The sequence below is a fragment of the Impatiens glandulifera genome, chromosome 6 (genome assembly GCF_907164915.1).
Source record: "Impatiens glandulifera chromosome 6, dImpGla2.1, whole genome shotgun sequence".
Taxonomy (NCBI): Eukaryota; Viridiplantae; Streptophyta; class Magnoliopsida; order Ericales; family Balsaminaceae; genus Impatiens; species Impatiens glandulifera.
The window spans coordinates 3383544-3399209 of NC_061867.1; the positions used below are offsets into that span (position 1 = coordinate 3383544).

The 15666-nt window shown below is 34.8% G+C and overlaps 1 protein-coding gene across 1 annotated transcript; it reads left to right on the plus strand.

Moving 5' to 3' along the window:
* The first annotated feature begins 8929 nt into the window (after positions 1–8929).
* Positions 8930–9259, plus strand: LOC124942926 (uncharacterized mitochondrial protein AtMg00860-like). Its single transcript, XM_047483497.1, has one exon. The coding sequence runs from the start codon at positions 8930–8932 to the stop codon at positions 9257–9259; it is 330 nt and encodes a 109-aa protein (XP_047339453.1).
* Positions 9260–15666: the final 6407 nt, after the last annotated feature.

Below are 15666 nucleotides of genomic sequence, written 5' to 3' on the forward strand. Positions count from 1 at the left end.
AAAAAAACACATAAGTTTTAATTTTTTTCTCTCTCCCTCTTCCAGCCGTTCTTCCTCCATTGAAAAAGCAATTTCTCCATTGAAGTAGCAGATTCTTCTTCTAATTTCCTTTATATCTTCTCCATTTGATTAGCCATCTTTAGTGATGATGATAATGTATGTGAATGACAAGTTAGGATGAGGTTAATTGATAATTCTTGTTAGATTACCTCTAGGCTTGTATTGAACAACATTGTATACCCATTTGATATAGTGGATGATTTAAGTGGCCGAAGTGTCCCGTGGTTTTTACCTAATTTGGGTTTTCCACGTAAAGTTTTGGTGTCTTGCTCTCTGTTTCTTTGATTGTTTGATTGTTTGATGCTCAATTGAATTTGATGCCTATTTGATTATACAAAAGGGGAAAAAGAATTGTTAGGCCTCTGTTGTAGTTTGTCTATTTCTGGATTGCTAAACAGGTGCTATTATTTTATTTCTCCAACATTAGAGAGATCGTGCAATTGCCGGATGAGATTCTTCAAAAATTCTTATTCGGTTTTCCTTCAAGCGACTTCTCCATTTATGATGCATATCTGAATTCTGGCTTTCCCTAATCAGTATCCCAAATTCGTGAAATTGTATCTGTTTCAAACAAAGATCAACCTTAGTCTCTTCCTTCGTGTGGATTTTGATTCCCAGTAAAGGGGATGTCGACTTGCTTCAACCGGTAAAGGACAATTACAATCCCTTACAGCTCACCTCATATATATATATATATTCTCTAAACCTAATATTTTTTATTCTTTAACCTAACCAAATCATCTCTCTAGCCTGCGTATCCACCCTACTTTTTATTCTCTAAGCTAATCAAATAATCTCTCTAACCTCCTTATCATCTATTCTCCATTCTCATAAAAGAGTCTTCAACTACATCTTTGAGCTCCGATCTATCTAATCTCGCTATCTCTTCGCTTCTTCTTTTTCAAAACTCTTAAATTTTTATCTATTTCTATGTCGTTTAACAACTATTTTGATATCAAGATCTATCTCCGCCGTTCAACATATTATTTCAAATTTTGTTTTGAACTAGAATAATCTTAATTAAATATTTAATCATAAAAGAAATAAAGAAAAGCAAATTGGTTCGAATTCGAATTATTCAAAATTCGAACAGAATATCAAATTCGAATTCAATTCGATTTTATTAGAATTTATTCGAATTCGGTTCGGTTTTTGAAATGACTAAAAAAATAAATAATTCGAAGAAACCGAACCGAGGAACTCGAATAACCCGAAAACTGATCTGATGAACACCCCTAGATTTATCTACATGACATATACCTTGAACATTGTCGCTTTATGGAATTCGTCAACGAGGAAATTTATAAAACTGCCTCCCGCATTGATTGACATCCCAAATCAGTCTAATCTTTGCAAATATTGTACTACTGTGGCGAAAAACTATCACACTAAGAATGAAAATGAAATAATAGCAACCGTAGTAGAATGCCGAACAATAGCGTAAAAGTAAGAAATAATGAAAATAATGACACAAGAATTTTACCCATGTTCAGACCAACAATTTCCTACGTCCTTTCGGAAAATGATTCAATAGAGTTATAATAGAGATTACAAACTTTAATTCTCTTTGTTTAATTTGTTCTAAGTTTTTAGTCTCACACTCTTCTTGTTTACAATGTATATATATGAGTTTTAGAATTCATAATTAGGATAAAGATCATGTGATATCTTTGACATCTCCACCATGATATGATCTCGTGGCGATTTAGTTGACATTTCATTATACTAGTAAAAAAATCCCAATAACGACGGTAGGGGTTGTCGGTATTGAGATATAAATCGTCGTTGTAAATAATTTGGAATAGTTAAAAATCCGTCGTCAGTCGTCGGCATTTCCCTTGTCGTTATTACCCAAGGACACATATACCGACCATTTTAGTACCATCGACATAAAGCCCTTTATGCCGACGAATTTCACCGTCGCCATAGAATAATCTATAACGACCACTTTTATTATCGTCATAGAGTACTCTATCACGACCATTCTTATCATCGCCATAGAGGACTCTATGATGTCCACCCTTACCGTCGCTATTGATGACTTTATCACGACCACTCTTACCGTCGTCATTAAGGACTCTATGATGACCACTCTTACCGTCGCCATATAGGACTCTATGGCGACCACTCTTACCGTCGTCATATAGAACTCTATGGTGACCACTCTTACCATTTCCATAGAATGTTCTATGATGACAATTATTACCCTCATTATTGAGTAACCTGTTTGTAGTGTTATTTTTAAAAATAATAAAACAAGCTAAATAATATTTTTAAAATATAAACCGAGCATAGAATATTATAAAATATTTAGTTTCAAGGTTAAATAATTCATTTCCTAACTTAACATTGAACAATAATTAGGTCACAACTATTTACTTACTACAAAAAGAAAATCGAAATTGCTTTATAGTTTTAACAAAATGACCAATTTCAAGCAAGGGAATTGAAAAAGTTTCAAGAAAAAATTCATCAATTCCACTTCACACTTCAGATGAATTCTTCTTAAAGCACACAAATTGGATCTACTTCGTCCACCTGAACCAAAAACAACAGAGAATTTATGCTCAAATCTTACACAACTATTAGATCATTCTATTTAATCAATTCTGAACCACAAGATGGGCAAGGAAAAAATCATAATACCTCACAACTGGATAAATGGATGGCCTTAGGACTGAAAATGCAGAACCCCACGTTGAGTTCAAATATATAATATTCCTTTTAAACATATTGATATATAAATAATATCAAATCCTAATAACAGTATATCATTTATGATCATTCTATTTATTCGATTTTAAACCATAAAAATTAACTATATAATATTCATTTCACAAATATTGATACATAAATTATCTCAAATCTTAATATCAATATAACAATCATGATCATTCTACTTGATCAATTCTGAACCATAAAGATCAACTATATTAAATATACGTCAAAGTAGAGAAAAAAGATGTAAGAAAACCTGAGCAAAGAGATCAATACATTGTTGACTCCTAGAAAAACAATCATATCCCTTCCATTTCGAGTCAATTGAGATTTCTATTATAATTGTGCTCTTATATAAATTGTTATAAAAAATTACAATCTACAACTTACAAAAACAAAAGTCTTCAATATTTTTTCAAAAATCTCAATCTTTATAAATTTGAAATACTTATAAATAATAAGAAAGATTGTTTATCATATTTATTCCTAAATCTATCAAATGAAAGATAAGACAATAAAAGTTGATACCTGATATTTGATGAATTAATGATCAACAAGCGAGAACTCTGGAAAAATTTCAACGAAAAAAATGAAGATGAGTACTTGAAATACTATTAAGACATTAGGAAATATAAATAATTAAAAACCACTTATGATTATGAATGACAAAACAATGTGGCGTGAACAAAACAAATGAGCAATGTTTAATCAATAAAAAAAATCAGCGACAAAAACAGGGGCGATAGCCAAACAGCTAACAGTTCCATATATCTCTTTCTTATTAACTAAATTCAGCTTAAAGTTTTTACCCATTTCAAAGTATTTAAGTTTTCTTTCATTCATTGCAATAACCACTTGAAGACGGTTAGTTACAACTTTAATAATTTTCATATTTCCCTTGAGGTTAACCACTTATCAACTAGACCTTGTCTTTTATTTGTCTAATCCTACCAGAGTAAACTTGCATCAAAGTAAGCAATATTCAATAATATATTTTTGAACCTTTTGATTCAACTATCCCACTATACATAATAATGTTTGGCTTAAAGGCTAATTTCATGGAATTAAATTGAAACATAATAACCAAAGAATGAAATTGATAGACTTGATTCTACTAATGAAAAAACACAAACATGGTAGAACAGGGAAATAAGTGGTTAAATGAATCATCATTGTAGTAAAAATTATCGCTTTTATATTAAAAAAACAGATCAATTGGGTCTGAACCACCAAATTCTTTTAACTAGTTTCAAGGTACAAATATGTATTTGCATTTCTTCATTTTAAATCAAACAACAAGAAAATTGGACTAGAATATGTTCAACAGAACCAAATGAATCATTGTTGTACTAAAGTTATTGCTTTTCAGAAACATATCAATTAGGTCTGAACCACCAAATTCTAGTAACTAGTTTCAAGGTGCAAATATGTATTTTAATTTCTTCATTTTAAATCACACAACATAATAACTGAACTAGAACATGCTCAACAGAACAAAAAGAATCATCTTTGTAGTAAAAGTTATCGCTTTCATATTTAGAAATAGATCAATTAGGTCTTAACCTTACTATTTACCGTTTATCTGTCACTTCGAAATTTAGAATCAAAAATATTTTCAAAATAGGACCATTTTATAACTGGTGTCATCATGCACCTTATTATATATACCATCATGTCTTAACCCTACTATTTACAGCCATGATATATCATTATAGCAAACCAGATAGCTTAGAGTAGAGAAGGGGTGAGAATCAAAAGAAACAGAAGAATAACCTATGGGAAAATTATATTCCATTTTAATTCACCATTCAACATATTCCATAATACAAAGATTCAAGCTATTTATATCTATTATCTACTACTATTTACAAACAAGCCCTTTATTGTATTTATAATCATATCCTAAATCTACCCCTTATTTACAACTCTCAAACCATGATAATGAGTTTAATTTATTTTTTTGAAAATGTGCATTCTATTTTCATAAATTCCGAGTTAACGTGAAAGTCGCATGAACCGTGGTGAAACAATCTGACAAACAAAGATAAGTACATGTCCTGATTATCACGAGCAATTATGAAAAAATAAAAATCAAGAACATAAAACTAGGGAAACTCCCAAACAGAACTCAAAACTCCAATTCATCTTGCAGATCCAAATTCGATCAGGTAGGGGATTATGTAATCGGCTTTGCTCCTTTGAGCTTGCTCCCTTCATAGTTGATCTCACTCAAAATCTTTCATTATCTCTTTTGAGATTTGATCTTGCATTCCTAAATTGTTTTTTGTATGAGAATAAAATATTTTGATGATTCATACTTCTATAGAAGTTTTAATTCAAAAGGTAGAGAATAGTGTTACCAAAGAGATTTTTAGCCTCAACTCTGAAGACATTTTTTATCTCCCATTTAACTGAAGTTTTTTGCATCGGTAAAATCTAGGTTGACTATATTGGCAAGAATATTTTGTCAAAGTTACTTTATGATTGGAGGCTGATGAATGAACTTGTTGTGTTGCAAGTTTAAACAGATCAATATTATGATATATTATATAAGCAAGTTTAAACAAATATATAAGTTTAAAACCATGGTCATTCCAGTTCACCAGTCAAGATCAAGTTGACTTAGCAAATCCTTGCATAACATATGGGCTCCAAAATGCGAAAGCCTCTTATAGTGTTATTCCTCAATATTGTAGATTCCTGCTTCGAAATTGAAGCAGAGCAGGAAATCACACGTATGATCTATATGATCCTACAATTATTACTTCTAATCCAAGTAGATACGTCCTATTTTCTTCTGCATCCAACAAATATGATATGCTAATTGATTTAGCTAAATAATATATTAATTCCATCTAACTGATTTGTTTGGAATGTAAACTGCTCCTAGATTTTGATAGAATCAAAGAGGAGTAATCAAGGCTAAACTTACTCATTTTAAGTGATTAGAAACGCATCTAATATTTTTACATAAGCAATTAGGAGACAATTCTGAATTTTGTGAGATTTGTAAGCAACAATGATCTATGACTTGATGTAAAACTGAATCAATGTAATTGCAGAAATCGTTCTGTATAAGCTAGTATGAACATAATTGTAAGGAAGATGTATGAAATCAATGTGAGTTTAAGCATAGATCATTAGAAAGTTGAAAGTTGTAAACCTTTATTGTCTTTTATACAATTAGGGTTTATTTTATTATTAATGGGCTTGGGCCTGTATGTATAAGTAATTTAGGGTTTCTAGGTTAATTACTCCTATATAAGGGTGGTTTGTAAAGGCTGAATATACAAAGATTCTTAAGACTTTTTCCTCTTTAGCAAATATCTATTTTCCAGAGTTTCATACTTCATAGTTGTTCTTAGAATGATCCAATAGTCAAAGCCAACATTTGGTATCAGAGCTAAATTGAAGAACATGGCGTCGACAAGATCAACCAGAGATGCGGCGGTAATTGATTTTGGAATTGGGAAATCCCTAGAAGTCAAAGAGATAAGATCAAATTAATGAAGTGTGGTGGAATTCAAATAGTCACTTTTGAATAATAATTACTTTGAGCTTTAAGCTTGTTTAGAATTTTATCTTCTATTTATCTTGCTCTAAACTCTTTTGGTGGATTCCTAGAGTGGAGAGTGTCGAGTGATTTCTTGTGTTTCTTCATATCTCTCTAATTTCTCGATGTCAAAGTGGTATCAGAGCTTTGGTTTATAATGGTTGGTCGGAGAAGAAGAGGACCAAACGATGATGAACCTAAACCTCGTCAAAGAGACCTTCGTGATATTGAGTTAGAAGATTTAGGGAGACAAGTGCAGAAACTCGAACAACGCCTTGCGCGTGGCGAATATCGTGAACATGATGTTGATGGTCATGATTCAGATCATGATTCGAGAATTAATGATGAGGATTTCAATCCATTTCATGATGATAATGACGCAAGTGACCGTGCATCTCGTGGTCAACGGTTCTAATGAAACAATGTCCGCTACAAGTTTTTGGATTTTAATGTTGATATTCTAGATTTTGAAGGAAGAAATAATCCTGATGAATTCATTGACTGGCTTAATACCGTTGAGAGAATTTTTGAGTTCAAAGATGTTCAAGAAGATAACAAGGTAAAGTTAGTGGTTATCAAATTAAAAAAATATGCGTCCATTTGATGGGAACACCTTAAGAAGCAACGTGTGCGTGATGGCAAGAAAAAGATCAAAACATGGGACAAAATGAAGGAGTTAAGGAGGAAATTTTTGCCGAATAATTATCGCCAAGATGCTTTTCTCAAATATCACAACTTCAGGCAGAAGGATCTATCTGTGGAAGACTACGTGGCTGAATTTGAAAATCTTATGATGCGATGCGATGTTTTGGAGCCGGAAGAACAAACTATTGCTCGTTTTCTTGGAGGGCTACGATATGAAATTGGAAATGTGGTCCAATTGCAGCAATATTTGACATATAATGATGTATGTCAGTTGGCTCTCAAAGTTGAAAAAAAATCGAGTCATTTTGGGGGACGTTTCTCAGCGGGTGGTGGTGCCTATAACCGAGGAAGTGTTTCTACTTCCAAGAACAGTCCAGCCGTAAAAGACATAAAACATAAATCTTTTACAAGTAAGGATGGTGGTTCTATTTTGAAAAATCAAGTGGTCCGACTAATCAAAAAACTTGTTTCAAGTGCAAAGGGTTCGAACATTTTGCCGCTGATTGTCCAAATCGAAGAATCATTACTCTCGTTGAGGAAGAGTATGAAGAAGAGAATGATGAGACAACACCAATTTACGATGAATGTAACGAGGAGGGAGATATCACTTATGAAGATTATGGGGAAGCTTTAGTAATACGGCGTATCCTCAACACCACTTATGTTCCAGATGATTCATGGCTTCATAATAATATTTTTCACACTAGATGCACGTCAAATGGCAAGGTGTGTGACGTCATTGTCGATGGAGGAAGCTGCGAAAATGTTGTGGCTACAGCTATGGTGGAGAAGCTGCAATTAAAAACCGAAAATCATCCCCGACCTTACAAATTATCATGGCTTCGGAAAGGTAATGAAGTAAAGGTAAATAATCGATGTCTCGTTCAGTTTTCTATTGGAGACAAGTACAAAGATGAAGTTTGGTGTGATGTTATCCCTATGGATGTTTGTCATTTGCTTTTTGGAAGACCTTGACAATTTGATAGGAAAACGCAACATGATGGATTCAAAAATACCTATACTTTTGTAAAAGATGGCGAGAAAATAATTTTGGGACCTTCAAGAATGAAGGGCATTGTTAAACCATTAAAGGAAGAAGGAAATAATTTGCTCACCAAATCACAATTTGAGGATGTAATGAATGAATCATTAGGGGCGTTTGCATTGGTGGTTTTGGAAGAAAACAAGGAAGATAATATCATTCCTCTACAAGTGCGGCCTCTTTTGCAAGAATTTGTTGATGTCGTACCTGAAGAGATTCCTACGGGCCTTCCTCCCATGCGAAACATTCAACATTGTGTTGATCTAATCCCTGGTGCGTCAATCCCAAATAAAGCTGCTTATAGAATGAATTCTAAAGAATATGAAGAGTTGCAGCGACAAGTTGAAGACTTGCTGGCAAGAGGTCTTATACAAGAAAGTAAGAGTCCTTGTGTTGTGCCAGCACTTCTTGTGCCAAAAAAAGATGGTTCGTGGCGTATGTGTGTTGATAGCAGGGCGGTGAATAAAATTACGATCAAATACCGTTTTCCTATTCCTCACCTCGATGATCTCTTTGATCAACTTCACGGCTTCAAAATTGGTTCTAAGATTGATTTACGAAGTGGCTATCATCAAATTCGAATGCGGCCTGGAGATGAGTGGAAAACCGCTTTCAAGACCAGAGATGGTCTTTACGAGTGGCTGGTTATGCCATTTGGACTTTCTAATGCACCCTATACATTTATGCGACTTATGAATCACATGTTTAAACCATTTATTAGGAAATTTGTTGTTGTCTATTTTGACGATATTCTTGTGTACAGCTCCGGTCCAGAAGAGCATTTAAATCATCTTCGACAAGTTTTTAGGGTGCTAAGAGAACAGAAGTTATATGTCAATTTGAAGAAATGACACTTCTTCACTGACAGCCTTGTCTTTTTGGGCTACAATATTTCTTCCGACGGTATCAAGATGGATCGAGACAAGATTGAAGCCATCTTAAGTTGGCCAATTCCTAAGACTATTCATGATATTCAGAGTTTTCATGGTTTGGCTTCATTTTACCGTAGGTTTATCAAAAAATTTTGCACTATCATTGCTCCTATAACTGAATGTTTGAAAGGTGGTAGTTTCAAGTGGACGGAGGAATCATTAAAAAGCTTTGAACTTCTCAAGAAAAAAATCACGGAAGCTCCAATTTTGCAACTTCCAGATTTCGGAAGGGTATTCGAAGTAGATTGTGATGCTTCTAACGTGGGGATCGGAGGAGTTCTTAGCCAAGAAGGCAGACCCATTGCTTAATTTAGTGAGATGATGAATAACTCTCAACGCAATTATTCAACATACGACAAGGAGTTTTTTGCCCTTGTTCGTACCTTGGATCATTGGCAACATTATCTACTACACAAGGATTTTGTTCTCTTCTCGGATCATGAAACTTTGAAGTACTTGAACTCACAACAAAAATTGAACCCGTGACATGGAAAATGGGTCGAGTTTTTGCAAGCATTCAATTTTGTGATCAAGCACAAGTCTGGCGTGCTAAATCGAGTGGCAGATGCTCTTAGTCGAAGACATTCTTTGTTGTCTACATTGCGATTACAAATGCTTGGATTTGAGGTGATAAAAGATCTCTACAAAGATGATTTTTACTTCGGCAGAATTTGGGAGGAATCTTTAAAAGCTCCATTCAAGTTTTTCTTGATTGATGATGATTATCTCTTTAAAGGTACATTATTATGTATTCCAGATTGTTCATTAAGGCTAACAATTATCGATGAGGCACATAACGGAGGTCTTGCGGGACACTTTGGAAGAGAAAAGACTCTTACACTCGTACAAGAAAATTTTTATTGGCCACGTATGGATCGAGATAAGATCAAATTAATGAAGTGTGGTGGAATTCAAATAGTCACTTTTGAATAATAATTACTTTGAGATTTAAGCTTGTTTAGAAGTTTATCTTCTATTTATCTTGCTCTAAACTCTTTTGGTGGATTCCTATAGTGAAGAGTGTCGAGTGATTTCTTGTGTTTCTTCATATCTCTCTAATTTCTCGGTGTCAGTAATGAAGATTGGAAGAGAAGGGAATGTGACGTTCTCCTATACATTACTCACGAAGAGTAACTACTCGGTTTGGGCATTGAAGATGCGGGTAAACTTACAAGCACAAGGAGTGTGGGAAGACGTGATGCTCGAAGAATTTGACGAACAGATGGATAGAATGGTTCTCGCCGCCATCTATCAAGCACTCCCTGAGGACGTCCTTCTCATGGTGGCTGAGAAGGATTCCGCTAAGCTAGCATGGGAGACGCTAAAGACAATGCATGTTGGAGTGGAGAGAGTCAAGGAGGCAAAAGTGCAAACCTTGAAGACACAATTCGAGGCGATTCGCATGAAGAATGGGGAATCGGTGGATGATTTCGCCATGAAATTGACATTCATCGTGACTGTTATTCGCTCGTTGGGAGAGAAGGTGGAGGAGATCTCCGTCGTCAAGAAGTTCCTTAGAGTTTTACCAGAAACATACATGCAGATCGTTACAGCGATTGAGCAATTTGGTGACCTCAAAAATATGACCGTCGAGGAGATCGTCGGTCATCTCAAAGTCCACGAGGAGAGACTTCACGGCTATGAAGACCAAGAGGAGGAGCACCTATTGCCCACGCATGATGAATGGATGTCACGAATGAAGAAAAATAGATAAGCCGATTTTTCTTCTGGATCGTCGAGTCGCAGCGGCAACGGTGGAGATAACCGAGGTCGTGACAAAGGGCAAGGTTAAGGGCGAGGTTGTGCAGAAAGTTCACCTCGACAAGAAGATACCAAGCCTCGCAAAGACAAGAGCACAGTGAAGTGTTACGCTTGTCAAAATTATGGGCACTATGTGTCTAAGTGCCCTAACAATAGGTATGACGATGAGGCAAACCTCACTAGCTTCTATGACGAGGAGCCAACATTAATGTTTGTTGAGGTAGTGACGAAAGCTTTGTCCGAAGACGATGATGCAAACCTCTCTAGCTTCTATGACGAGGAGCCAGTATTAATGTTTGCTGAGGGAGACGAGAAGACAAACCTTGAAGAGTTCATGCAAGAACCGTCCAAGGAGGTACCAGAGGTGTTGTTGTTCAATGAAGAGAAAGTCATGGAGAAACTTCTCGCAAGTGGCGATGAGTGTAATCACACCGATGTGTGCTACCTTGACAATGGAGCAAGCAACCATATGACGGGCCATCGAGAGAAGCTCAATGAGGTCAACAAGAAAATTACCGGGAAAATCTATGTGAGCAGAGATGCCATATTCGAGGGGAGAAGAATTGGGAGTGGTGCAACAACAACAACAAGCTCGTACAAAATCCCGTGGAGTTCAAAATCCTACGAGATGTCAATGTGGAGGCACCACTAGTAGAGATGGATCCTAATGAATTGTTTTTGCTCACCACCGATGAGCCAACAACATATCACGAGGCGGTAGTCGAAGAATCGTGGAATGAGGCCATGAACAAAGAGCTTGAGTCTATTAGGAAGAATAAGACATGGGAGCTCACCGACTTACCACCCGGTCACAAGACCATCGAGTTAAAGTGGGTTTTCAAGTTGAAAAGAGACAACGAAGGCAACATCCTCAAGCACAAAGCGATATTGGTATCAAAAGGCTATGTGCAGAAGCAAGGCAATAATTTTGAGGAGAACTTTGCACCGGTGGCGAAACATTACACAGTCATGTTAATTCTTGGTATCGAGGTGGACTAGAAGAAAGATAGCATTGAGGTGAAGCATGAAGCTTATGCGAAGAAGGTGTTGAAACAGTTTGCAATTGAGGATTGTAACTCGAGCAAGTATCCTATGGAAGCAAAATTGCAGCTCGGAAAGGATGTGGAAGGAAGCTTAGTGGATCTAAAGGAGTATAGGCGTATCATCGGGTGTCTCAGGTACTTGACGCACACTCGACCCGATATCTCTTATGTAGTTGACATAGCGAGTCGATACATGGAGAAGCCAACCACTCTACACCAAGAGGCAGTAAAACACATTCTTCATTACATGAAGGGAACGACGAATTATGGGATTCAGTTAAGAAGAGGACGAGAAGTTGAAGAACTCGTTGGTTTTACTAACAACGACCTAGCCGGTGACACAGACGACAGAGAAAGTACTGGAGGGATGGTGTTTTATCTCAACGGGAATGTGATCACCTAGCAATCTCAGAAGCAGCAAACAGTTGTTTTATCTTCATGTGAGGCGGAGTTTATGGCAGCTACTACAACGTCATGTCAAGGACTTTTGCTGAGAAACTTGTTGAGTGAGGTGCTCGAATGCGAGCCAAGGCCGGTAACCCTTTATGTCGATAACAAATCCACAATAGCAGTAATGAAGAACCCGGTGGTTCATGGACGCAATAAACACATCGACACTCGGTTCCACTTTATTCGTGAATGCTTCGAGAACCGACAAATCAATGTGGAGTTCGTAAGCACTAGAGTGCAGCGTGCAAACATTCTCACTAAGGCACTAACAAGAGTCAAATTTGCAAAGATGCGAGAGCTGCTCGGCGTGAAGAATCTCAAACCAAATCAAGCTTACGGGGGAGATTGTGAGTTTAAACATTGATTGTCAGAAAGTTGGAAGTTGTAGGCCTTTATTGTCTTTTATACAATTAGGGTTTATTTTATTATTAATGGGATTGGGCCTGTATTATAAGTAATTTAGAGTTTCTAGGCTAATTGGTTGAATATACAAACTTAAGAATTTTAAAACTTTTTCCTCTTTAGTAAATATCTATTTTTCAGAGTTTCATATCTTCATAGTTGTTCTTAGAAAGATCCAATAGTCAAAGCCAACAATCAACACATTAATCTCAATCGTTTGACATGATATTGAAGGCAGTGAGGGTGAGGGTGAGGGTGAGGGTGAGGGTGAGGGTGAGGGTGAGGGTGAGGGTGAGGGTGAGGGTGAGAGTGAGAGTGAGAGTGAGAGTGAGAGTGAGAGTGAGAGTGAGAGTGAGTCGCTCATACACTGACCTTGCTTGTGCAAGGAATTGGTGTCGGTGATCTATGAAGATCTCCCCAAGAAGAAAGCTCCGCCCTGGATGTCTAACTACTTTGTTAACCCGAATTAGAAGAAGCTGAATCTGAATTGAAGGTATGACCTAAAACTGTTTTGTTTTTAATTTTAGGATAAATCATTTAAATAAGTCTAAGATCTTTTATCAATATTTAAATTATCTTAAATAAGTCTGAGATCTTTTATCAATATTTAAATTTTCTCTTAAAATTACTGAAAATTCAATTGATCCATAGCTGGATGTCTAAAATTTCATAATCAATTAATAAAATTTCATAATCAATTAATAAATTATAAATAGAATGGGCAGAAAATTTACCTAATTATTATTCGGTATGAATATGTTGACTAACCTTGTGTGATTTCATTTCCTAATTTTTCCCAATTTTAACTTCAGTTCTTTTATTTCTTAAAATAATTCATGCCACTTTAGGTATTGAATTTTCAAGCATTTTAATTATTTATATTTTGTAAAAGATATAAATAATGAATAAGCATTATAATGAAAATTGAGATATAAATAATGAATTAACTAGTATAGATTCATTTTTTATATTTATTATTCTAAATATTATATCTAATTCCTAATACTCTAAATTATATTTGTGGTTTGAATATACATTAATTATTTTAAATTATATATAATTTATTTTTTTTAAATAATTAATTTTAAAATAATAATTATAATAATATAAACAAGTTATACTTTAGCTTAAATTATGAAATAAGATGGTGAGTAACTAAATTAAAAATTATGTATTTAAAGATTAATAAATAATTTAAAATAATATGATAATTTTTTTTTTTTAATTTGATAATATATATTACATTTTATTTAAAACTAAAAAAAGTATATCGAGAGATCTAAAATCATCGGTATAGTGGTTACAATACCGAGAGTTTTTAAGTGGTCGTTATAAAACCCCAAATACCGAGGGCTTTAAGTGGTCATTTTTCAACCCCAAATACCTACAACTATTGTTCTGGTCGGAATTGATATACTATGTACCGACGCTTTTATTCCCGTCGGCATTTGTCGTCGCTATTAAAGCTTTTTTTACTAGTGATAATACGATTTGATTGACATTTTCACCATTATGTGATTTTATGCCTTTTTTAATCCAACAAATAATCGTGCATATTTTTCTTCTCCTTTTTTTACCTAACAATTTGGCACAACAAATTGGGCCTCAAAACCTTATGACCAATTCCACACATACGATAAGACAAGTGACAATTACAAGGTGGTGAGGGTTGCTGTTGTTCTAGGTGGCGTCATCGATTACGAGGTTAAAGTTTATAGTTTGAGATCCAATTCCTAGCATAAATCAGAGAAATATTATGATCACTATCACTAGTAGAAAAATATGTTTCCGTAACGAAACTTAATAACGGCGCTCGAACGCTTTTACTAATACTTTTTATCAGTAATGGTTATAATAAACCGTTACTGTTATGAAGATATATCAGTAACGGCTATAACTATTATAAATCTTTATTAACGGATATAAAGAATCACCATTACAGAGAATAGCGGCTTAAATTGTCTTTTTCTAATTATGGGTATTAGTAACGGTTTTAATGTAACCGTTACTGATATGGCTTCACTTTAAAATTTGTGGGATGAACAACAGTAACGGTTTTGGAGGGAAACCGTTACTAAAATCTTATTAGTAACAGTTTTGGGAATAACCGTTACTAATAAGTGCCCTGTCTTTTCATATTCTCTATAGGTATCAGTAACAGTTTTAGTATAATCGTTACTGATATGGCTTCACTATAAAATCTTTGGGATGAACATCAGTAACGGTTTTAGAGGAAAACCGTTACTGAAAGCTTATTGGTAACGGTTTTGGGGATAACCGTTACTAATAAGTGCCTTGTCTTTTCATTTTCTCTATAGGTATCAGTAACGGTTTTAGTATAACCGTTACTGATATGGCTTCATTTCAAAAAATTTGGGATGAACATCAGTAACGGTTTATACTAAAACCGTTACTAATACTCTATTAAAATCCGAAAGTCCGTCATCTTCTTTCTTTTTTCCTTCTTTTTCCTTCTTTTTTTCTTCTTTCGCCGACGGTTCTGCTTCATCCGCTGATAGATCAAGCGCCGTCCTTCCATTGTCAATCTCTTCTTCTCCGCCGGTTCTGCTTCGTCTTCTCCTCTAAGAGATTAACGAAGCCAAATAGGTAACTTCAAGATTATTTTGCATGATTGAGAGATTAACGGAGCCATCTTCTTTCAATTCTTCATCTCTTCTTTCTATTTCAAGATTATTTCTATTTTCAAATGTGCAGATTTTTTGAGTTTTCGCCGCCCTGTTTGAAGTTTCCCCTACCGCCGCTTCTCTTTCAAATTCAGGTTAGTCCAGTTGTGAAATGCTAAATTTTAATTGAATTTGTTTAGATTGTTCAAATCTAGGTTAGATTGTGAAGTTGAAATTGAAATTGTTAAATTGTTTAGATTGCTTGTCTAAATTGAAATTGTTTAGATGACTTAGGTTGGAATTGAAATTGAAATTCAGATTCTTTTTGTTTTCTTTTTTTTTTATTTTGAGACTATTGTTAATTGTAGAAAATTGAAGATGAGGAAGTATAACTTTGTTTATTTTGTATTATCTGGTCTATTTGAATTGAAAGGAA